At 34.0% G+C, this 26295-nt stretch overlaps 1 protein-coding gene across 2 annotated transcripts in view; it reads left to right on the top strand.

The window, feature by feature from the left end:
• The window catches only part of DNAH7 (dynein axonemal heavy chain 7), a 224034-nt gene that overhangs the window by 31147 nt on the left and 166592 nt on the right, over positions 1-26295 (top strand). For both annotated transcript variants that reach the window (XM_037523738.1, XM_037523737.1), the window contains exons 6-13: positions 1731-1821; positions 2769-2949; positions 4983-5058; positions 6606-6731; positions 9138-9257; positions 16314-16497; positions 17221-17400; positions 23651-23923. In XM_037523738.1, coding sequence (XP_037379635.1) covers positions 1731-1821; positions 2769-2949; positions 4983-5058; positions 6606-6731; positions 9138-9257; positions 16314-16497; positions 17221-17400; positions 23651-23923 — 1231 coding nt within the window. The remainder of the gene's footprint in view (positions 1-1730; positions 1822-2768; positions 2950-4982; positions 5059-6605; positions 6732-9137; positions 9258-16313; positions 16498-17220; positions 17401-23650; positions 23924-26295) is intronic.

Here is a 26295-nt window from a genome sequence, read left to right as displayed (position 1 = left end):
TCATAGCTATATAATGAAAGGGAAGCTATTTAGTCTTCTGACATTGTTTCCTTATCTTCGAATTGGGGACAATCATATCTTCTTTAAGGAGAGATTAGACATAATATATAGTGAAACCAGTTATAGATTGACTAGGTGATCTATAAAAATTTCTATTATTGTTCCCAGTCAGCAAAATCTTTGCTGTAACCTTAGAACATGGAATCACAGAGCCTTAGAACTAAAAGGATCTTTATTCTTAACTGCAGGAATTTCTGCAGTCACTCCTACAGCTCCCAACCTTCTTTGTCCTCACCACCCTGATCTTGCTGCTGCTTTCTAGGCAGGCCAGACACAGAGGATGAAGTTTGCTTGATTCTCAGGATTCAGCAAGGTCAATAAGATGAACATTTCTGCCATTAAAAAACAACAACAACAAAAACCAAACAACAAACACCAGCCCAGTTATTAAAATCATACTCTATTGTGGCTGAATCTGAACCCAGAAGTCCTGATTCCATAAGTAGATTACTCTTTACTATAAACCAACAAAAAAACTAAATGGTTACTTTTTTAGTTAAAATTATCAACCCTCCTCTCTCAACTATAGAATATCTCCCGTGATGTTATCCTCTTCATCCTTTGTTCTTTATTTTTTTTTTTTTTTTTTACATTAGGTCTTTATTTTTTTTTTTTTTTTTTTTTATAAATTTTATTGTTATATTCCCCATACAATTGCCGCCCCCCATTCTGACCCCAATCCTTTGTTCTTTAAATGTTTTGGAGTGCCCACTTATACTGAATGAAACTGAGATTTGCTAAGACATTACTGAGACATTGCCTTGATACTTTTCTCTGGTGCATACAATTAAAGAGAATAAATACAAAGTTCAAATACATTGGATTTCTCAATTTGCAAAAGATAAAAATAAGTCAGGAGATTAATTTTGTATACTTACCTTTTAGTATGATAGCTGAGAATGATAATTCAGTAAACCTCGTCTCCACTCATTGGACAGTTTCCAAGAAGGAGTATTTTATTATGTAACTTTAATGACCTGTATCCATCACAGATAAAGTTGGGATCCAGAATATAATACCTTGAATGGCAAAGAGGTTATGCTATCCTAGAACTTGTTACTTTTCTTGAAGATGTCAACTATCCTTTCCTCACAATGAAATTCTCAAGACATCACCAAAATTTGGCTTATAGCTGGTATAGATTTAAAATGAATTATAACTATAAAATTATAGTAATATGCAAACATATAGCCAATAATAAATACGTAGAGGTGTATGAACATCCATGTCATTCATTGTTCACTTGTATGTCTCTACAAATCTGAGAAATGACCTTTTGAAGAATGTATTTTTTGCAAATTTAAAAAAAAAGTATCAGTACTCTTAAAATACATATATGTGGTTTAGAAATAATGCAAGAACATGCCTACAAAATTTTAAGAGAACTAAATTTTGGAGTAATGAAGAGGAATGAGTAAAGCCCATGACAAAGGATGTGGCTTCTGATTAAGTCTTAGAAATCATTTCCAAAATAAATGCCTCTCTGTGAGTATAGAGAAAATGATCTGGGAGGAATATGGTAATATGTGTGCTATTCATAAAATGTTCAATGACTCATTTTTTTTTTTTACTACTTAATGAAAGAGCATCCTGATGTCTTTATATCCATTGATTTGTGTCCTAATTGCCCTTTTATATACATTTGAATAGTGTCTTTTTCATTTTTTTAGGCAACAAGATACTGCTTTTTTAGGGACAGCTACCCTTGATGAAAGTGCAGTTCCAAAATCGAGCACTTCTGCAATAGAGAAAGACATTCTGGTAACAGGCTTTTTCCTTTGTTCAGTGTATTTGAACACAAAAGAAACACTTGAGGATACTTTTATACTTTTGAGGTTATTCTGTGCTCTTCCCTTGTGGAACTTTGTGGATATAGTAGGAAATATGAATTCCATGTAATTGCTCTTTTGGATTAATGGAGGAAATCATTCTCTCCTTTGCCACTTAAGACCACAATCAAAGAATCTCAAGTTTACCTCTCCCTTTCTTAAAGGGAGACTCATTCTTGTATACCTTTTATATATCTTAATTACTCTAATATCTTAATTGTATAATGGGCACTTTACAGAGCATGCTAGCTTGCTTTAGAAATTGTGCTTGTTTTAGTATTTTGAATACAGAAGAATATTTAAAAGTATAACTATTGAAGACTTTAATATTCTTAATTTGAAAATGTTTTGACATTTAAATTCTTTTCTAATAAGTGAATATTTATTATAGTTAAGTGTGTCCATTATTGGAGAAATAATGTCATATCTTGAATATGTACACATTTGATGTCAACTGCAAAATTACAGTATAGAATATCAATAGGTTAATTGAGAATTTTCAAAATATTGTCATATTTCTGAGATAATATATATTGGTATTCTTTTACTTCTGATTAATCAATAAAAAGACAAAACAAAATAATAAAACCACACATTTATAATACTAAATTGTAATTTATTATGGGTTATACTCAACACATCTTATGTTTTGTAATATAACAATGTTTTACAATGTCGCTATGAACTAAACTTTAATTTTCATGAAATGTTTTTTTAATTGAGAACTCAATGCCTTATGAATTGTACAAAATGTTTTTTATGATTTGTAAACATTTTATTCTCCTAAAACTTTAATTTTGCTCAAGTAGTTTTATTTTTGATAAACCCTTTTTATTATAAAAGTAAAACTATCTACATTTCTTGGTCTTCTTTATGTAGAGATATTACTATTATATTAACCATGGAATTGATACTGACCATGTAGCCCCAATGGAAGATTCTTGGCTAGAACATGTATTGGATTTAGTCCCTCAACATCTGAAAGTCCTCACTAACAGCATACTTACATTATCTGAGGAAATGAGAGAAGATTATCTTCTTAGTGTCAAAAAATCCATAGGTAAGTGAGTATTTCTTTTTTTTATTTTAAAGATTTTATTTATTTTTATACAAGAGCTGGGGTATAGGCCAGAGGTGCAGGAGGGTGAGAGGATTCACCAGTGGTAGAGCAGGGAGCAGAACAGGCAGACAACAGAAATATACTGCTGAGGGGAGCAGTGAGCAAGATAGGAGAGGTCTGCTGCACCATGTGGGATTCTCGCCCAGCGGGCCAGGATGGAACCCTCACTGCAGAGGCTGCGGACAGCCCCACAGCGCGGTGCTTAACGCTCTGTGCCACTGGGGAGGCCCAGTATTTCTCTTTCTTTCTAACTTAAATACCTATATTATTAAAGATAAATTCTTTTTGAGTTAATACCTATACATGAAACTGTTACATTTATTATGCTGTTTCTTATATCACTGTTTCATTAAGATCATAGGCAAATTTCATTAATAAAGTACAAAAAGAATTAGAAAATAGGTTTTCTACTTGTAGGAATACATCCTCTAGCACAGGGTAGAACTGAAGAAAATGGCCTGTATTTTGAATTAGTTACAATATTACAATTAATTACAATATTAATAATTAATATTACTGATAAATTAGAAAGTGATTTAATTACAGAATTGTTGCTGTGGACCAGGGCTTGAAAACTATACCTAACAGGCCAAATCTGGTACACTGCCTATTTTTGTTAATAGTTTTATTGGATCATAGCCATATAGATTCATTTGCATATTTTCTATGGCTGCTTTTGAGCAGAATGGAGTACTTGTGATGAAGACCTTGTGTTTCACAAGTTCATAAACTTTTTCAGGGTTGCTTAGTTTAAAAGCAATTTAAAAGATTACTAAGTTCTTAAGCTACTTAAAAAAGAAAATTTGAAAACGTTTACAATCTGGCCCTTTTATGTAAAAAGTTTTGCTGATCTTTGATTTGGACCAATAGATTCTAAGACTGATATAATCAGATTTATTTTGAAAGTATTGATTTCTGAACCATCTAAAATAAAATCTCTGAAGATCGGCTCTTTGAACCTATACTTTTAAAAAGGTTCTTCAATTGGTTATGATTCTAAACCTGGTATAATTAATACTATGTTCAAAGTTGGAGAAGTCCTAATGCATTGGAGTGCTCTGAGAACTTCGAGGGAGAAGGGCATTCATTGCATTTAAGACTTTTACTAAATATTCTGGTAATAAAACATAAAAATCCAAATTCTTGCCCCCAAAGAGTTCATAGTGTGATGAAAGTGATGGATAAATAGCTAAATTACAATGCATCGGAGCAGGTGCAATGGAAAACGAAACAGGACACACAATAAGGGAGTCTTGTTCGGAAGGAGTTGGGGGCACGTGAAATGAGTCTTGAAGGATGAACAGTATTCTAGGGAACATGACCTAGGAAATGATGACAGGCATGCACAAATAGCTATTGCCGGTCTGTAAGCATTTCTGATGGCAAAGTATAGGGCACATTTGTGGAAGGGAAAGAATATCAAAAGCCTGATATACCTTTCTGAAGCATTTGAAAATAAAAGATAACCACTGAAATACTTTAAGTAGAGGGGTAATATATTTGCATTTTAGAAAAGAGAATTAGAACTCTGAGTTACACACCACAGAAAGAAGCAGGAGTAGCTCTCTTTACTGACCTTTATAACAAGATTGTTTTAAGTTCTTCAGCAATTTAAAAGAAAACAGGCCAAGTATAGCTTTCCTAGGTGAGAGGAAACTACTCTGTTGTATTGTTGAACTTTTAGTAAGAACGACTTGTGGTGAAATAGCTAAGGGAAAGTGTAATATAAAAAGCAATATCTTTTTCAAGTAAAATAATGGAGCCTTATTGTTATAAAAAAGGGAGGATATTTTCTCAAAGACAGGCATCATATATTTTCTCTCAATTTTTAATTTTCTCATATTCATAAATGCACGAATTGGTTATTTTAAAAAAACAACAAACAATTTTAATAAAACTAGTTTTGCAATTTCTTGAAAATATACTATAGTTGATAAAAGATTGTTGACCAGAACTTTCCAATTCTTTTTTAGTTGATTTTGTTTTAAAAGATCCTAGAGAAAAAGAAGATGATAAAAAGGTAGATGAACTTCTACCCCATCGTGCTGAGTAAGCAATCAGGTTTCTCTAAGAATATTGTTATCATTTCTCTCTATTTTTCTCATATGTATTTGTTATTTAAGACCAATTTGTCTTACTATTTCTTTTGTATTTCAGCCCAATGTTACATTTACAAGTTGATGGATAGATGAATGGAAAAATAGCTACATGGGTGGATGGACACCTTAGGTGGTTAAAACATTAAGTACCCTGTGAAGAACTTCATATAATTCTGTGTATCTCTATGACAACTAGCAGAGTTTTCAGATATAATAGCAATATAAAAGTTTGAAATCAATTTGAATATGCAAAAATGTATCAGCAATGTTGCCTAAGATATGCAGATACAGAAGAGACTTTAATATACTGCATGAATTACAGAGCACATAATGGGAAAAGCCTCTTGCTATTTATATTTTCCCTTAAAATAATATTTCTGAATGAATATCTTAAATAATTTGAAGATGCAACTATGTTTATATGATTAAGTAACAAATTTGGTTTTACTTTTATATCACTCAAAAGTGCCCTAAATTGTTTCCATAATGAAATACACAAAAAATAACAAAGCCATTTACAATACATATTCTGAGAATAACATTTCTCTTGAGAAACTACAGATACCATCTTTTGTAATAGTGAAGGTTACCACAACTGAAAAAGAGTTACACTTACTGTGTAGTGTTTATAAGTAGTGAGAACAAAAACATAATAGGCATCAAGGGTAAATGTTTAAATATATTCTGAAAGATAAAGGTGATGTATCTTTAACACATAAAAGATGATTAATCAAGTCATAGGATTTACTGAGTAAATATCTTTGAATAATGTTAGAGAGTATGCTTTTCTAAATGACATTTATACATTAACAAAGGTGAAGTTCAAAGGAATTTCCAGAGGCAGATTGGACTATATTCTTTAAATGCTTTTAAAATAAAGGAAAAATTTAAGGGTTTTTTTGTGAAATTAAGGAAATTTTTTAAAATGTGTATGAAAGCTGGTTGCTGTTACTGTTTGATCATTATGAATTATTTGTGGTCTCAAATGGATCGAGTATTTAGGGAAAAAAAATCCTGTGTGTTAAAGATTCTAATTTCATGTGCATTACTTTCCTAGAATTTCTGAAAATCATACAGTATGAATTTTATATATGTTCAAACATAATTGCTGCTATTTATTATTTCCGTAAGACATTTTTTTAAATTAGACCATTACATATTGATTATAAAAATTTTTATTTATTTTTTTAAAAAAAGATTTATTTGTACATACAAGAACTGGGGTATAGGCCAGAGGTGCAGGGGTGAGAGGATTCACCAGAGACAGAGTGGGGAACAGCACAGGCAGACTGATGGAAATACACTGCTGAGGGGAGTAGCGGGAGAGTCAGGAGAGGTCTGCTGCGCCATGTGTGTTGCTCCCTGGCAGGGATCAAACTCGTGCTGCAGTGGCTGCAAACAGCTTAATAAGTTGCATCTTAACCTCTTGTGCCACCAGGGAGGCCCCAAAACTTTTTAGAGAAGGTGACTGAATGTTGTTTTTTTTTTTCCCTCCAGAATGGAAGTTCTTCCAAAACCTTGGAGGAAATCATTTTTTTCTGCAAGGAATTACATTAGGGATCATTTAAATGCAATGAATCCTACAATGTTGGCTGTGCTAGATTTGTGGCACAGTACTTTTAAGTGAGTATTTCTGTGTTGTTTTTTCAAAATGAAAGTTATTTTATCACACCTTAATTATTTCTTTTACTATTTTAAGTAAAACTTAACTACAAATTTATTAACAGACATCAGTGCATTTCATTTTCAAAACACCACCAGTTTTCTTTTATATCCATTCACAGATGGCCTCCCAGAACATTGGTTTGGTCAGTGGTGAATGGGACTCTGTATCCCAGTGTTGTCCATAAAGAGTAATGCTTTGTTAGACAGTGCCAGGAGTTATGGGACAAGAAAATGAAAAGAGGAAGGACTAGGAAAAATAATGAAGCTGAGATACTACAGCAAATAGATGTGTTCAAAATTAATTTCCATGGTAATGGCAGCAGAAGTATTAGTGCAGGGAACCCCAAGCCATCCAGGATGAAGACAAATAAGGAAGCGTCACAGTCCATGGATAGAAAAAGAACCCCACCAACTCTTAGGTTGCCTTTGCAGGCATAAGTCACTGGACTCTTTCTGTGAACATTAACAGCAGGTTGAAGATCCTGAATCCTGTCCCTCCACGTAGAAGCCAGCATTGTGTATACAGGGTATCCTTACTCAGGGTGACAGTCATTTATGCTGAATCTCAGTAGGTCTCAAAAACATAGGACTGCTCTGTGGTAATGGATCGGAGGACACTCATGCAAATATTATCTGAATAACTATCAAACGTAGGACTGTGGAAACCTGAAGTGTTGTGTAAATTCATGGTATTCAGTAGTTAACCTACTTAATGTCAGAGACAGCATTTGTAATGGGCACAAATGACACAGCACACATTTATTTTTGCTTGAAAAATAGTGCATATATGAGAAGTAGATATATTCATGTGTGTTTATATGTGAGTATACATGAATATATGATGTATGAGTATAGACATTACCATAGGGTGTAAATTTCAGTAATTGAATATAGAAGGCAGATGTCTGAAAAAGTGTAGCTCATCTTAAAAGATAAAATTGATTTAAAAACTCATGGTTTCACCAACAGAAGTCCAAGAAAATATTACTATATTAGTAATACACTATGGATTCATTTACCATGCAGCTCTTAGAAAGGATATAAGTTAAATGACCCTTCCTCGTATTAAAAGATGCTTAACTCAAAAGAAATGTGAAGCAATTGTAATAAATACTACACTGAGACACCATTCTTTTTCCTACCAGATAGGCAAAATTCCAAAATATTAACATCATACTGTGTTGGTGAGGCTTGGAGAAATGGGCACTTTTTTTGAGGAAATCCAGTCTTACCTCTCACTGTTATAGATCATTTACACTTGAATTCAGCAATTTCACTACTGAGAAACTGGCCTGCCAATACACCTAAAATATAGGAAATGATTTAATTACAAGTTTCTTTATTGTGTCATTTTTTGGTAAGAGTTAAAGACTGGAAACAACCAAGTATCCATGGATTTGTTCAGTAAGTTATAATACATTCACACAATGGAATCTCATACAGCTGTAAAATTTGAGTGAGAAAAATCTCAAGGTGCTAATATTGAAAGGTCTTTAGGATGCAATAGTAAGTGAAAAAATCAAATGCTGAACACTGCCTAGAGTGTGATGATTTGAATGTAACAACAGAGGGGGGCTAGTAGGAATACACATGTTTCTAAAAAAGGAAAAAAATTCATGGAATAAGCAAGAAGTAAATGTAGCCCCTCCCTTTTTTAAAGATTTATTTATTTATACATACAAAAACTGGGGTACAGGTGAGAGGTGTGGCGGGTGAGAGGATTCACCAAAGACAGTGGGGAACAGAACAGGCAGTTTGACGAAAATACACTGTTGAGGGGAGCAGCAGGTGAGTCAGGAGAGGTCTGCTGCGCCATGTGTGTTACCTCCCTGGCCAGCTATCGAACTTGGGCTACAATGGCTGCCAATAATCTCATATGTTGCCTTGTAACCCCTTTTTGCTATCAGGGAGGCCATGTACTATGTTCTTTTGGAAAAAATAACAAATAAGTTCAAAAGATTTTGATATACTGGGTCTTAATTAATTGTGAACTTCCCGCCCCTTGGTATTCCTAATATCCAGGGATACTTCCTTTACAAATTGGGTACAATTTTTGTGTTAGGGAGCAATAAACTCTGTAAACTTTGATTCCTGCTACTTTTCCTACTTAAATTTCCAGTTTAAAAGAAAAAATCAGTTGACACTATTCATCAAATCCCAATTAAGTTCCATAGTACCACATTGCATTCCTATTAATTTTAATTACATTGTTTTTAAAATTTGACTATCTTATGTTCTTAAATATTTCATTTTATAAAACATCTTAATGATAAAATCTAGCAGTACTCTATTTTTGAGAAGAAATTACCAAAAAAATGCAAAAACTCTTACATGTAAACTACTGTCCATTTCTATTTCTTGCAGAAAATTACGTTTAGTTGATGTAGAAGAATTTCACAATCGCGTGGATGCATTAGAGCTGTCAGTTTTTCAGAGCATTGTCATGAGACACATGGAATCTGCTAAAGAGACTCTAGTAAAAACGTAAAGTTTTGAAATTTAGGAAAATAAATTTAAAATTGTGATTGGTGGGATATTGCCTGTTAAATGCTTTCAGAAAGTACTATTATAACAAGTTCATAATCATTTCTATTTGGGAGTTCAATATGATATCTTTAAAATGCCTTGGTATGTGATGACTATCCAGACATTCTACACAGCCTAGATTTTGTAGAATTTAAATGATTTGATGATTGCTTTTTTCCCCTCAATGTCTGGTTTGTATCATCAATGACCATCTACGTTGAATATCTATATACATCAACTGTTAATACATGTAAGGTGGTGTGCCTTTTTTCATTTTGATTTTGGATAGAGGAAACTGAAGAGTTTAAAGGACCGTAATGTGGGGGAAATATATTCTTTAAAGGCTTTTACAACCTCATTGGGAAGCTAGACTTATAAATGATAATTAGACATCTTTTTGAATTGATCCTTCAAAATGGAATGGCCACAGATGATAATTATATTGATGTGGGTGCCAGACAGTATATTGTGGAATATGTCCAGGAAATTTGTGTCTATCATGGGTCATTGAGTCATTATAAATAGGGCATTAAAATCAGATACAATTTTAGATAATACAGAAAAAGAAACCCAGCATAGCTTCATGATTTCCAAAAGTTACTTAGAAATGTATCTTATATATATATATATTTAAAGATTTACTTATTTATACAAGCACTGAGTACAGTCAGAAGCGCGAGAGGGTGAGAGAATTCACCAGAGCGGAGAACAGAGCAGGCAGACTGACGAAATACACTGCTGAGGGGAGCAGCTGGCACAGCAGGAGAGGTCTGTCTCGCCATGTGGGACCCTCACCGGAGGCCAGGGATCGAACTGGTGCTGCAGAGGCTGCAGGCAGCTTCACAGTCCAGCGCTCAACCACTGTGCCACCAGGCGAGGCCCTCGAAATGTATCTTGATAGTTTATGCTGAATCTTTTCTTAGTCCTTTTCTTTCCCCTAATGTTCGAAAGAAATTCTTTGTCTGACTTTACTCAAAAATACTTTAGACTTTTATTTAATACTAAAATTTAGTTAACATAAAAAATAGAGAAGTACAGAATGAAATGCCGTAACTAATTACAGAGAAAAAAATGGCATGTTAAGTGCAGAATTGATAAGTTATATTGATTATAACTTCAGGGTTATACCCTACAAATATATACTACTGTAAATTTTGGTAAATTGGGGTGACAAAATTCTGAGTAGAGTTCAAATCTTTATTGAATAGATTTGTATTTTTTGCTGGAAGATGTGGATTGATTAGCTGTTTCTCTTGATGCTTCCTGATTGATTCTAGGGACATACCCCCTGATGACACTTTCTTTAGTGAACCAGATATGTTTATCATGGCTAGGCAGGCCATCAGCTCACCAGTCAGGAAGAAATCAGCAAATGGTTAATTATGACCTTTACTCAAACCCAAATCAAACATCTCCAAATTCTTGTCCTTCACATCTACTCAACAGTTAATCTCCCTTGCCTCCTGGATCTGTTTTTCTTTGATCTCTTTTTCTGGCTCTACTTATTACTATCCCTTAAGGGTAGAGATTCCAAGTGCTTGTCATTGTTTGTCTTCATGATATTCTCGATAATTTCAGGATTTCATCTATTTCTGCTGTTCCAAAATCTTATATGTTCATTAAGTTCATGGCTCTTATTGCTAATTTTATACTGTGTATTTCCGGTTGAATGCCATCTCATCACTGAGTCTCAGCAGCTCCATAATAGTATTTATTTTTATTTCCAAATTTGCTACTCTTCCTGCTCTGCACCATTACCAAGTTCAAAACTGACTTTTCCTGTCTTTTTCTCATCTACATCTTCACCAGACCATACTGCCCTCAGTCATATTTTTTATTGATATATAATTCACTTACCATAAAATTCCACCACTTTAGTGTATACATTTGGTGGTTATAATCTGTTCACAGGGTTGTACAACAATCACCACTAATCCCACCACACCTAAAAGAAATCTCTGTTAATAGTCACTCCTCATTCCCCCTCTTACAAACCCCTGGTTTGTAACTCTGTCCCTGTGGATCTCCCTATTCTGGACATTATAAGGGGAATGATATAATATGTAGCCTTTTATGTTTGCCTTCATACACTAAGTAAAATGTTTTCAAGTTTTAGCCATGTTGCAGTGTGTGTCAGTTCTTCTCATGGCATGTACTATACTTTGTTTATACATTCACCAGTTGATGGATGTTTAAGTTATTTCTACTTTTGGCTATTGCAGAAGGCTACCATGAGCATTTTAAATATGAAAGTATGACTTCATGTCTTTGGACTATATATCAAGGACTGAAATTGCTGGATAATTCTATGTTTAACTTTTTGAGGAACTGCCACAATGTTTTCTGATAATACAGAGAAATCAGAACTCTCAAACATTGTTGGCAATATTTTAAATTCTTACCATAAATGTTTGAGGGTTTCAATTTCTCTGTTAATGCCAAAACTTTGTTTTGTCCATGTGATCATAGCTACCCTAGTGGATCTAAAGAGCTATTTCCTTGTGGTTTTGATTTGTCTTTTCCTAATGACACTAAGCTTTTTTCCATGTGCTTATTGTCCATTTATTCATCTTGTTTAGATAAATGTTTATTCAAATTGCTCATTTTGTATTGAGTTATCTGCAGTTACCTCTTATGACTTATCTATTCTAGTTACTAGAACCTTATCAGCTATACAATTTGCAAGCATTTCTCCCATTATTTGGTTTTCCTTTTATTTTCTTCATTGTGTTCTTTGAAGCACAAACATTTTTAATTTTGTTGAAATCTAATTTTTTTTTTGTATATTGATCTTATAACCTGTAACTTTGGTAAACTTTTTTATTAGCTCCTATGGAGTGTGTGTGTGTGTGTGTGTGTGTGTGTTTGTGTTTGTATTCTTTTCATATCACCTGTGATTAGAAATAGCTCTACTTTTTCATTTTCTGTCTACATTTTTTCTTTTCTGGGTAGAACCTCCAGCACACTGTTGAATGTTGAATGCAAGTGGCAAAAGTGGACATCTTCTTTTTGTTCCTGATTAGATTAGGGGAAATACTTTCAGGGTTTCACCATTAAGCTGGCTATGTGAAGCCCTTTATCAAATTGAGGAATTTTCCTTTTTCATTCATGCTTTATTGAGGTTATTTTTCATAAAATAGTGTAAATTTTGCTAAATGCTTTTTTTGTATCTATTGAGATAACTTTTTTTCTCTTTGATTTTAAGATGTTGAACCAACTTTTCATTCCTGAGATAAATCCCACTTGCTCATGGAGTATAATCCTTTTTATATGCTGCTGGATTCAATTTGCTAGTATTTTGTTAAGGATTTTTGTATCTGTGTTTATAATAGATATATATCTGTAGTTTCCTTTTTCTTGTAATATCTTTGGTTTTATTATTACAGTAATATTGGTCTCATAGAATGAATTAGGAAGTGTTCCTTTGTCTCTTGGGGAGAGTTTGTGAAGGATTAGTAAAGCAGGAATCTAGAAAACCTAAATAAGGGACCAGGAAAAAGAATAACTATAAGAAAGAAAAAAATCAAAATCAACAAACAACTATGAACCAGAGACACACTATGGGGGTTGGGGGGCAGGGAAAGGAGGGATTGGGGTCAAAATAAGGGGGTTGCAATTGTATGGGGAATAGAAAATAAATAAATAATCTTGTGGTAGAACTCACCAGTGAAGTGACCAATCTATTCCTTGGTCCTGGCTTTTTAAATTTCTTTGAAATTGTTTTTTAAATTATTAACTATCTCTAATTATAGATCTATTTATATTTTCTATTTCTTATTGAGTCAGTTTTGGAAGTGTGTGTCTTTCTGGAAATTGGCTAGGCTTTCTAATTTGTTGGTGTACAGTTGTTCATTATATTCCCTTAGAATCTTACTTAAGACCAGTACTAATAGCCTCTTTTTTTATTTCTAACTTTAACAACTTGAGTCTTCTCTCTCTCTTTTTTATCACCAGGTTAGCTATAGGTATATCAAGCTTGTGGATATTTTCAATTAAATAAGTTTTGATTTTGTTGATTTTTCTCTATATTTTCTTTGTTTTGTTTGCTTCCACTCAAATCTTTGTTTTTTCATTTTTGTTTCTCCTCATTTTGAATTTAGTTCACCCTTTTCCCAGTTTCTAGAGGAAGTTTGTTGTTGACTTAATATTTTTATTTTTTTAATGTAGGTGTTCACAGATACAAATTTCCCTTTGATCAATGCTCTTCTCAATCCTGTGAGTTTTAGTATATGGTGTTTGCATTTTCATTTATCACCAACTATTTTCCTGTTTCCATTGTGATTTTTTTTTTGAGTCATTGGCTGTTTCAGCCTGTGTTGTTTCAGTTTCCATATTTGTGAATTTCTAGTGTTGTCCTAGAATCACTGATTTCCAATTTTGTATGATTTTAATCTTTTAACATATATTGAAACTTATTTTAGGACCACTAATTGTTCTTGATCATGTCTCAGAAGCATATTCCATGTGTATTCCCTGCTGTTAATTCCCATTGCTACTATCCTGGTCAGACCCTTTTTACTTCCCATATGGGAAACAAACCACTGCCACATGAGTCTTATAATATCCTTTTGTTGATGGAATAAGTAATTTATTTCCTAACTTGCCTTTTAAGATCTTCTGTAACCTAACTTACTTTTTCCATTCTTAGTTCTGGAAAGACTTTCACCTTGGGCCTACTTCTAAAAAAAGTATTGTTAAATTAAATAGGCCATGACTTTTAAGACTCATCTGTAACTACCTCACTGCTATCCAAAAGATACATCTGAAGGCTCTTTAGTCCCCCTTTTAACCAATTATTGATTATTGATTTATTTGTGTATGTGTGTGTGCGTGTGTGTGTGTAGAAAGAACTGGAGTATAGGCCAAAAGTGCAGGGGATGAGAGGATTCACCAGAGACAGAGCTAGAAGCAAAACAGGCAGATTTACTTAAATACACTGCTAAGGAAGCAGTGGTGAGACAGGAGAGGTCTGCTGCGCCACATATGTATAGCCCCCTGGCTAGGGACCAAACCTAGGGCATAGCAGTGGTAGTGCCGAGAGTTACTTAACATCTAAGCCACCAGTGTGGCCCCAATTACTGATTTTTTAAAAATAAATTAGTCACTTCTTTTTTGATTCCATCTGTGGAAACAATTGCTTTCCTCTTAAACTTTGTGATCCTTAGCATTGTCATATTTTCATACATAATTTTATCAGGTTGAATTAGTGGTTTAGTAAATTAAAACAAACAAGAATGTTTTGAATATCATAATAAGGTATGGCTCACAGTATTTAATATATTTGATAGACCTTATTACTGGGAAAGCCTCTATGTTGTCCTTCAATATCCTACTCAAGTTACCCTTCTTCCATGGGGTCTTAAATCTTATCAGAAGTAATCTCTTCTGGATGCCTCTGACTCTATTCTGACACCTAGTTTTTATAATATGTGTTTACACATATGCCCTCACCCCCGCACCTAAATAGCCTACAAGCACTTTTCTGTACTGAGTCATGTTTTGTACCTCCGATGTTTTTATGTAATAGGGGGTCTTATATAAATATTTCTGAGACAATGCATCTCAGTGAATGGTTTTTAAGTTGTTTTTTTTTTTTTTTGGTCTTTTCTCCAGTTCTATCTCATATGTTGTCTGAATTCCTGGAAGCTTCTCAGTCCTCTTTTCTTTTATATATATTTTACATCGTTGTTGTACTCAGTCCTCTTTCTTAATCCAGTATTGCTCCTTCTACTTAGTGTTCACTGTTTGTCCTTTTACCTATTACTTTGATAGTGATGGTCCTCTGCAGAAGGATCTGCCATGGTTTCATCTTCGAACTTGAAGCTGTCCAGGTTGTTGTGTTTAGTTCCCAAGTTCTGCAAAAGCCTTTATGGACTTCCCTCCATTTATTTCTATTTTTCTAGTCAGCTATCTCTATTGTAGCCCATAAACTCATCATATATATTAGCCCCACCTCACTCACCTATCATTCTTACTATCCTATTTCTATTTCAGATTTTTTTCCTCAGGGTGTTCAATTTTTCATTACAATCTATTCTTCAGTAAAATTGCCATCTTCACTATAAAACCCTTCTCCATTCCCTAAATGGAAAAGTACATATCTAGCTTCTGACTTTAAAACTGTTTTCTGCTGTGACACATTGCCTTCATTATTATAAGGGAGAAGGGATGGAGTTACGTCTTTTTATATCTCCCATTACACTCTTCCCAGCACACAGTAGACAATAAACACATATTTCTTAATGAAATGAATAAATATATTTTAAAACTTAGATGTCTTTTGAAATGTTTAGGTAACTCATTATATTGACTATCCATTAAAAAAGCCATTATTTCCTACAAATGAAGCACCAAAATTCTTTAATTTTGTAGTATTGGACAGTGACTTTGTAAACTGAGAAGCTCACATTTTAACATTGTGATATATCTGTATCTATTTATGCATTTCTTGTCCTTTTATTACAAGGATACTATTGATACATATTTGAAGCTTGGTTTTCGGTTATTCTTTCAGGGGAAAGAATACGGCAGGCTTTATTGATTTTTTTTTTTAAATCTGTTTTAAAGTCATTGTGAAACAGATAAAATAGCCTAAAAAACCCAATGGGTTGAACCAAATAAGACCTCTCTTGGTTTAATTAGTTGTTTGCATTTTAGATTTAAACTAACAAATCCATTGCTTGAAAAACATTTCAGAATCTGCAGAGTATTTTGTAATATCCAATAAAGTTAGATGTTACATTTATTAAAAAAAAAACAAAAACAGGACTCCTAGGAGTTACATTTTTCTCATGGTATCACTTTGTTGAGTCATTTCTATTGTCTGTGATTAAACTATTTTCCTAGGAAAAGTGAAATATGCTAGCACTTATGTTTCAGAGAGTGGATAATGTCACCTAGGAATATACCATTCTATGAAGACCTTTGCATGTCCAGAAGTTACTGTTAATGCTTAATGTAAAAGGAATAATTCACCAAAAGTATTAACTTTTAAATAACTTTTGTTCTTTCAAGGTGGTTTCCAGAAGTGCAGAATATTTATTACCAAGGTAATAAAAAAAAGCAATTGCCAACTGGCGACAACAGTGCCAAATTGGAATCTTTTTTCAACTGTGCTGCTACACTCATGACTTCACAGCTGCAGAGCCTGGTTTTGGTCTCCATGCAAGATTTCACAGACTTAATCGCACAACCCTCAGTAAGTGTGCTTCACTCACATCAATATTCACTAATTTATTTTCAGTTCCTTCAGAGAGGGAAGTTATAAAATAGCTACACTATTGGGAGAACAGAAAAATCTATCTTTAGATCTATCACACTTATCTATTAAAGAAAAAGTTATTGTTAACCTTCATATTTTAGATATATCATTATTATCACATTAGTGAGCTTTAGTGAAAATTTCCATTACTGGTAAATTTGGGTCACGATGTCTGCAGAAAGTTGCCACAATGAATTCTTTTCCTTTCTACAAAAGGTCCTGTGTTACAGTGTTATAGTAGGAGTGCTTCCTGGGAATCTGAATGTTCTTTTCTTAGGCTCTTCCTGGCATGATTCCAGAACCCCACTGCTGTGCACATCCTCTTCTTTCAGGACACTGGCCCTGTGGTTGTTCCATAGGCCTAGTGGCTACCAGACCAAAATGTCTACTTAAGAATCATTCTTGCTCCTTTTAGTAGACCTCCTCCCTGATTTAATGTTCCAGGCCAGTAGAGGAAGGGTGAATTACCAGGTGTTCTAATTGAGACCAGTTTACTCTATCAGTCTGTCAGTCTCACAATTCATACACACACACATACACACATTTAGATAGACAGGTAGGTAGGTAGGTAGGTAGGTAGGTAGGTAGATAGATAGATAGATAGATAGATAGATAGATAGATAGATAGATGGATAGATAAAATTGTTTTTTCTTTTGCAGGACTCTGTTAGAGCTTATGAACATCCAGGTTTCATCCTGAGACTGATTCTTGATAATGACAGCATCAAGTTTGAGCCTGAGTTTGAGGACTATGTAGAAATTTTTTTAAATGTTTATGACGTCATGATTAAGGCTGTCAGTTTTGTGCCAAGAGTTGAGACAAGATTGTATTCCAAGTGGGTAAGTAACATTGCTTACAAGTAATTTGACTGTTGATTTTGCATGATGAGAGTCATTCAAATACTTGTAGAAGATGTATAAACAGGTGCTTTGTAACATATACCTGACCTTAAACCTGGATTTAAGGGTTTTATTTAAAAAACACGATTTTCCTGCTAGATTCTTGTACAATGTATCCATCTTTTTGGACTCAGCTGGAGACTGGGGAAGGAATTCTAGCTGTGATGAGGTCAGAAGCAGCAGTACTCTCTCACTCTCTCAAGTACTCATGCCTTTGCTATGGCTCACCATGTTGTAGACTTCCATCATGCTTTCCATTTTACATCACAGCTCTGTAAAACATTCTTCCAGCTGGTTAAACATGTAAAACATGTAACCAGCTGGTTACCATCTCCATACAATTTTTTCTATAAATTATATTGTCTGAAATCATAGATCTTCCCTACTATGGTCAAGTAATAAAGCTCATCAGAACTACATTTCCACAGTAGTCAGGACCATCTAGTTATGAAATGAAAATGTGTAAAAATTCTTTAAGTTACAAGGATTTCGTGGATGGCATTGGCGATGTGAAATCTGCATGAGAAAAGGTTTGTGATCAGAAATTCTTACGACGATCTTTTTTCTTTTCCATTGAGGAAAAAAGCCAAAACTGGACCATTTCTTTACTTTCACCCCTTTATCCAAAGGTTCTGTCTCCTTTCAGCAATCTGAAATTTTGTGTCCTGAAAACATTACTTTGTCACCATTCATTGTTCTGAGCTGTATGTGGGAGTATCAATTATGACTTTCCACCTTGCTCAAGCTTAAAGCTTTGTTCCCTAATGGCTAGTCTCCCTGCCCACTTACTGGAGACTCATTAAAGTGAACCTTAGAACTTGAATCAATGGAGCCTCCAGGGCAGCTTCTCACACACACATACTTCTCAATCCATGCTTTCTCTCATGTTTGACCCCTTCGACATTCCTTGTTATTTTGCTTCCTTAGCTATGCATTATGAAAGTTATATTTAGCATTTTTTCCCAGTACATTTATGTGTTTTGGACTAGAGTTGTTTTCAGGATATCTATTCTTCCCATTGCCATAAATAGAATCACTCAAGAAACTTGCTTAATTTTGTCCATTGTTTAATTTCAGTTCCTCCATTACATCCTTTTCTATTTGTACTCTGCCTTTTTTTTTTTTTTTTTTTTGTGGGACCCTCACCGGTGGCCGGGGATTGAACTGGCACTGCAGAGGCTGTGGGCAGCTTCACAACCCAGCGCTCAACTGGTGCGCCACCAGGGAAGGCCCTGTACTCTGACTTTTTTAAAGAATGATTTGGGGTAGCTTATGAAATGGACAAATAAAAAATGTTCATAAGAATTACTAGACAAAGCTCGAAGTGGAGAAAGTTTTCATAATCTGAATGTATATAGTTGCTATTTTCTATCAAATATGACTAAACTTCTTGATTTCTAAAGAAAATAGGAAAACATGACAAACTTTAATTAGGATTAAGTGGTTAACTTAGATTTCAGGGGGAAAGTGATATTTTCCCTGATACCACATTTTGAGAGATTGGTCTTACATGGAACACTTGGGATTAAAGTTTTGAATAATATGTATCACCTGGTGACATTTAAAAAATACAAATCCTAGACTTTCTTCCACCACTATTTCTCATCCCAAGAAATGCAACTTCACAATGGAAGTTGATATTCTTGACTCAATGATAAAAATCAGTGTCCAGAAATAAGTACTGGTAAATTATCCCTAGATGATTCTGCCAACCAGTCAGTTTGGAAACAAGTGATGTAGAGGGTACTTTAATAAGATAATTGAACACAACCTCAATGGTCTTTTGCAGAGCTTTAGAAGTAGAATTCATACAGTAGAATTCATACAGCTGTTTCTTACATATTTTTTGATAGAAACTGAAGGTGGAACAAAAATACATTCCCACCCCCAGAATGCAAAGATGCAGTGGACTAAGGCACTGAGTCCAAGCACATCACCCTCTCATGATCTAATTTGATAATGCTGTAGAACACTTGGACTATCTCATGCAAGATATCTTTTTTTTTTTTTTTTTTTTTTTGGTACTCCCTGTATTGCCCCTAGAATGGGAGTTCCATGAATGCAGACATATCACTCTTTAACTCATTCTGGGACCCCTAAAACCCAACACACTGCCTGATATAACAAGCTCTAAAATTTTTAACTTTTTGATATTGAATTCTTAATCAACCTGCAAAGTAGATATTATTATCCCCAACTCATAGGTAAGGATACCCGAGTCATCAACTTGTCTATGCTCATATTTCCATGCCACATTGCCTCAGACCACTATTTAAATTGAGAATTATACAATAATTCAGATTCTACAAATCCATTTGGGTGTTCAATGCTTCTCTGGTTGGTTTTCTAAATTAATCATGCTAATCTTCAAGTTGAAAAATTTCCATTTCCCTTTGTATGCCACAAACATTCATTAGCAATTATAGAAAATTCCCAGTCTAATGGTTTCTTTGTCCTTCTAAAGGGATGCAATAGCTAGCATTTCTTAAAAGCATCTGATGATGACATCAACTTGTACTAAATTTTCTTAGATTGTTAGGATTTATAGTTTGATCATCCTTTTAAAAATCAGATTAATAGCTAGAAAATTTATTTTAAAAATACAATCAGAACTCAACAAACTATTCTGTTGCTACAGGAATATTCATTCATTCATCATTCAACAAATGTCTATTAAAAGCCCACTATGTTCAGTGTTTTCAACTTTTACAGTTGCCAGAACTCTTATTGGAAAAGAAAATAAATTAATGGATAGTACAGGGCTTTACACATTGCTCTTTCCCAAACATTCTTCTATATCAACAGAGCCTAATGAATTAGCCCACTGGAATTATTCTTTTTTTTTTTTTTTTTTTTTAATAAATTTTATTGTTATATTCCCCATACAATTGCAGCCCCCCCATTCTGACCCCAATCCCTCCCCTCCCGCCCCCCTAAAAGTGTCTCTGGTTCATAGTTTTTTGTTGATTTTGATTTTCACTTTCTTATAGTTATTCATTTTCCTGGTCCCTTATTTAAGTTTTCTAGATTCCTGCTATGAGTGAGACCATCCGGTATTTTTCTTTTTCTTTTTGGCTTATTTCGCTGAGCATGATCCCTTCCAGCGCCATCCATGTTGCTGCAAATTGCATGTGTTTATCTTTTTTGAATGCTGAGTAATATTCCATGGTATATATGTACCACATCTTCTTGATCCAGTCATCTATTTTTGGGCATTTGGGTTGTTTCCAAAGCTTAGCTATTGTAAACAGTGCTGCTATAAACATAGGGGTGCAGGTGTTCTTTGGAATTGATGTTTCTGTGTCCTTTGGGTAAATACCTAGGAGTGGAATTGCTGGATCATATGGAAGCTCTATGTTTAGTAGGTCCAGAAATCTCCACACAGCTCTCCACAGTGGTTGGACCAGTTTGCACTCCCACCAACAGTGCAGAAGAGTTCCTTTTTCTCCACACCCTCGCCAGCATTTGTTGTTGCTAGTTTTTTTAATATGTGCCATTCTCACTGGTGTAAGATGGTATCTCATGGTAGTTTTGATTTGCATTTCCCTGGTGGCAAGTGATGTTGAACATTTTTTCATATGCCTGTTGGCCATTTGCATTTCCTCTTCAGAGAAGTTTCTTTTTAGCTCTTCTGCCCATTTTTTGACTGGATTATTTTCTTTGTTGTTGCTGAGTCTCATCAGCTCTTTGCAGATTTTTGTGATCAGTCCTTTATCATTAGTGTTGGGTGCAAAAATGTTCTCCCAGTTGGTGGGGTTTCTCTTTGTTTTTGTTATTGTCTCTTTTGCTGTGCAGAAGCTCTTTAATTTGATGTAGTCCCAGCTGTTTATCTTTGCCTTCACTATCACTGCTTTGGGTGATGTGTCTGTAAAGATGTCTTTGATGTGCAGATCACGTAGTGTTTCGCCTATATTTCCTTCTATATATTTTATGGTTTCAGGTCTTATGTCTAGTTCTTTAATCCATTTTGAGTTGATTTTTGTGTATGGTGTGAGGTAGTGGTCAAGCTTCATTCTTTTGCATGTAGCGACCCAGTTTTCCCAGCACCATTTATTGAACAAACTTTCTTTGCTCCAATGCATATTCTTTGCTCCTTTGTCAAAGATTAGTTGACCATAAATCTGTGGATTTATTTCTGGATTTTCTATTCGATTCCATTGGTCTGTATGTCTGTTCTTGTTCCAATACCATGCAGTTTTGATGATTATGGCTTTGTAGTATAGTTTGAAGTCTGGGAGTGTAATGCCTCCATTCCCTTCTTTTTTTTTCAGGAGAGCTTTGGCTATTCGGGGTTTTTTGTGATTCCATATGAATTTCATCAATAATTGTTCTATTTTTTTGAAGAATGACATTGAAATTTTGATTGGAATAGCATTGAATCTGTATATTGCTTTTGGAAGGATGGCCATTTTAATAATGTTTATTCTTCCAATCCACGAGCAGGGGATGTCTCTCCATTTCTTTGTGTCTTCTTCTATTTCTTTTAACAGTGTTTTATAGTTTTCTTTGTATAGGTCCTTTATCTCTTTTGTTAGATTTATTCCCAAATATTTGATTTTTTTTGTTTCAATAACAAAAGGGATGGTTTTTTTGATTTCTTCTTCTTCAGATTTATTGTTTGTGTATAGGAAGGCTACTGACTTTTGCGTGTTGATTTTGTATCCTCATGCAAGATATCTTTTATCTCTTGTTAGGAACGTATTAGAATTCAGAGCAAAGGGCCTCCCCTGGTGGCGCAGCAGTTGAGCGCTGGACTGCGAGGCTGCCCACAGCCTCTGCAGCACTGGTTCGTTCCCCGGCCACTGGCAAGGGTCCTACAAAAAAAAAAAAAAGTTTAGAGCAAAAATCATACTTTCTAATATAGTTTTAAGAAAGCTGTGTTTTAGAAGTTAAACAGGCTTAATAACTTTAAGAAATAATCCATAATGAGTATTAGTGAGATTCACAGGAGACCCAATAATTTCACTTTAAATGCAATACATAATATAGATTGTTTTATCCTAAAGATTTTTTTTTTTTTTCAAAAAAGATGATACCACAGTGCTACTGAACCTATGAGTGAAGAGGTGATGGTAGGTTTCCTTGATGGTGTCATTAAGTATCTAGCTCTACTACGCAGCGTAAATTTATGAAATGCACACTAGTGGGCATAGCAGGCAAAGGAACCCTGAATAGCTGAACAAATGACCTTATTTTTTAAGGAATCATTTGTTATCAATTTAAGTGCTGTAAAATGTCTCTTGTAGACAATGATTTTTGTTTGTTACAGTTACATGTCCTTTTTTTAGTCCATAGCTAGAGCTACATATTTTGTGAAATTTGGTTCAAGATAATAAACCACATAGGCACATTTAATTGTCCTTTTATTTGAAAAGAAAAGGAGACAAGCTGTTGATACTTGTTTGCTTATTTAAAATTGGTTTTTTTTTTTTTTTTGGTCCTTTCCTGCCAGCTAATCTCTAAAAGTTACACAGAATGTGTATTTTGCAGCTAGGCATTTTCGTCTGCGTTAGTTGGTTTTCATAGAATCAAAGATCAAAGGTCAGTGGATGAGCAAACAATATTTCTTTGTTTTAGACAGATTCTTCCTGAAGGTGAAAAGGTACTGTGATCAAAGAGTATGATGATAGGACACTGAACTAGCTTGTTTTTGTATTTTTTTTAATAATGTGTAATGCAAGAGCTACCCTGTACTGAGAATATATGCAATGAACAAAATGTTCAGTTTTCTGTTTTTCTAATCTTACTCTTACTTTGAGTATAATTTTAAATAATTGTTCTTTCATACAGTAGAAAAACAAAGCACAGCTAAGAAACAAAACAAAAACAAAAGAAAAAAATTATACAAAACCTGAACATAGACTTATTATCAGATAGTAGAGCATCCCTGAGAGCTTTCTCGTCAGCTGAAATATTCTATAGAAAAAATTTTAAGCATTTGAAGACCAAAAAAAAAAAATACCAAATTATACAAAATAATGACAAAGCCTAAAATAGCACTGACACAGAATAAAAGCAAGAATGGTGTGATAAATATGCAGCCTATATAAAATTAGTTACTGGGGAAGGAGCTTGTGAATAAAAAAAAAAATGACAACATGTTGACACTAGTACTTTTACAAACATAAATGACATGGTTACCTTAACTGAAGGTGTTTTGACTAAGTAATACTGCTTTTTCTCCATTTAGGAAAGTAAGTCTAATCCAATCAACTTGAAACCTATAATTCTGAGTGAAATTGTCGATGCTCACAAACAAAAGGTTAAGGAAGTGACTATGAGAGAGAGTCTGGCACCTAAGGAGCACCTCAGACTCTATGACAAGTATGATTTTTTGATCACCAGGAAAGCTGAGCAAGATGTTGATGCTTTCCTTGCAGAAAATCAGAGTTATGAGAAAATAATAAAAGAAATTTGCAAGTACCAAAAACTAATAGAGGAAATACAGTACACATCTATAAAGGTAAATGATTCATTTTGTGTGTCTGTTGTCTGTACTTAATAACGTTTTCTCACTTTTATTGGATATGTTTTTAGAACATATAGTGAAAGAATTGGACCACTACTATCAACAGAAGAAATATTTATTGAACCTCTCACACAAGCTAAGCCATGGAAATATGGAGAAAGACAAAACAGATAGTTTTTGTGCTCATAGAAAGTCTAGTATGACAACCCTGACTTTTAAGTTCTTTATGAAATTTGACCACTCAGAATTCCAAAAAACTTATGCTTTTATTTTGGTGTTTGTAAACTCTTTGAAAAATATGATAGTTATACCAAAATGTGATTACTTCTGTTTAATAGGAGACTGGTAATTTAAAATTTCTTCCTTTGGAGAAGAATATCCACAAATAACTAAACAAGGAAATAGACAGAAACATAAAATCAAGGACAAAGTGGAAGTAAAACAGTTTTCTTTATCAATAATCACTCTAAATGTAAACAGACTGAATTTACCAATTATGAGGCAGAGTGCGCCTAGTTGGATTAGAAAACAGAATCCAACTTTCTGCTGTTTCCAGGAAAAGCCTCTAAGCTCCAAAGAGAAAGTTAGGCTTAGAATAAAGGGTTGGAAAATAATCCTACAACCAAATGGGACCCAAAGGAGGGCAGGGACAGCCGTACTAATATAGGGTAAAAATAGATTTTTAGCTAAAAAAGGTAAAAAGAGATAGGGTTGAACACATATAATTTAGGAAACAATATATCAGGAAGATATAACCGTCATCAACAGATGTGCATCAATGAAGAAGCATCAAAATATATAAGGCAATTATATCATATCTGAAAACAGACAATGAAAACACATTTTTCTCAAGTGTACTCAGGAGATTCTCTAAGACTAACCACATTGGGTTATAGACAAGTGAACGTATTCATGAAGGTTGAAATCATACCAAATATCTTTAATTATCAAACTGGAAATCAACCACCAAAAGCAGGAAAAACCTCTAATATATGGGGACTGAATAATATACTACTGGATGACTAAATTTGGTTAATGAGTAAATCAAAGAGAAATCAGGACAATGAGGACACAACCTTCCAGAACTTAAGGGGCATAATGAAAGCAGTACAAAGAAGGAAGTATATAGCAATACAGGCCCACATCAAGAAAGAGTTCAAATAGCCTTATTTATCATCTGCAGGAACTAGAAAAATATGAACAACAAAGACAATTGAAGGAAGAAAATAGTAAAAATCAGAGTAGAATAAATGAAAAGGAGATCAAGAAGATAAAGCATTAATGAAATCAAAAGTTGGTAAAAACACTTAGCGAGGCTCACTAAGAAAAAAAGGAAGATAACTCAGATAAATAAGATCAGAAATGAAAGAAGTTACAACTATCTCAGAAATAAGATCTTAAGAGATTATTGTAACAATTTGTGTGCTAGCAAGTTGAATAACTTGAAGAAATAGGCAAATTCTTAGAAATATACAGTCATCTGGAAAAGAAATAGAAAACCTGAACAGACCAATTACAAGTAAGGAATTTGAAATAGTAATCAAAATTCTCCCCTCCCCCCAAAGTCCAGGACCAGATTGTTTAACTTGTAAGTTCTACTAAACCTTCAAAGATGAATTAATGCCAATCCATCTCAAACTCCTACAAAAAAAAAATTGAAAAAGGAATACTTCCAAACCTTTTATGAAGCCAGCATGACTCAAATAAAAAAACCAGACCAAGGCACCACAAAAAAAAAAATGAAAACTACAGGCCAGTCTCCCTAATGAACATAAATGCAAATATCCTTAGCAAAATCTTAGCAAACCAAATTCAACAATGCATTAAAGAAATCCTGAACCATGACCAAGTGGGACACTGGGACAGTTCAATATCTGAAATTCAATCAATATGATTCACCACATCAACAAAAGGAAAGACAGAAATATTACCATATCAATAGATGCAGAGAAAGCATTTGATAAGATTTAACATCCATTTATGATAAAAAATACTTTAAAAAGGGGGTGGGGGGGTAGATGGACTATATACATCAATGTAATAAAGGCCCTGTATGACAGACCTTCAGCTAACGTTCTTTTGTTTTAATACAAATTTATTTTTTACATATTTTTACATCTTTTTTTTTTACAATGTATGCTTTCTCATTTATAGTACCCATGAAATTCCCACCACTAATTCACCCGTGTACCATCACCATAGTCCCTTGTGCCCTTCCCACTTGTTTTGCTCCTCCGCTAACATTCTCAATGGTGAAAAACTGAAAACTTTTCCACTAAGATCTGGTATAAAACAAGGATGTCCACTTTTAAATATCACACTTAAATCCCACACTATTTAGCAATAGCTCAATTCTCCAAAGTTGT

Source organism: Talpa occidentalis, unplaced genomic scaffold (assembly GCF_014898055.3).
Source record: "Talpa occidentalis isolate TD23 unplaced genomic scaffold, MPIMG_talOcc4v2.1 talOcc4.3, whole genome shotgun sequence".
Lineage (NCBI taxonomy): Eukaryota > Metazoa > Chordata > Mammalia > Eulipotyphla > Talpidae > Talpa > Talpa occidentalis.
Note: the sequence above shows the minus strand (reverse complement) of the source record. Positions and strands in the feature narration are given on the sequence as shown.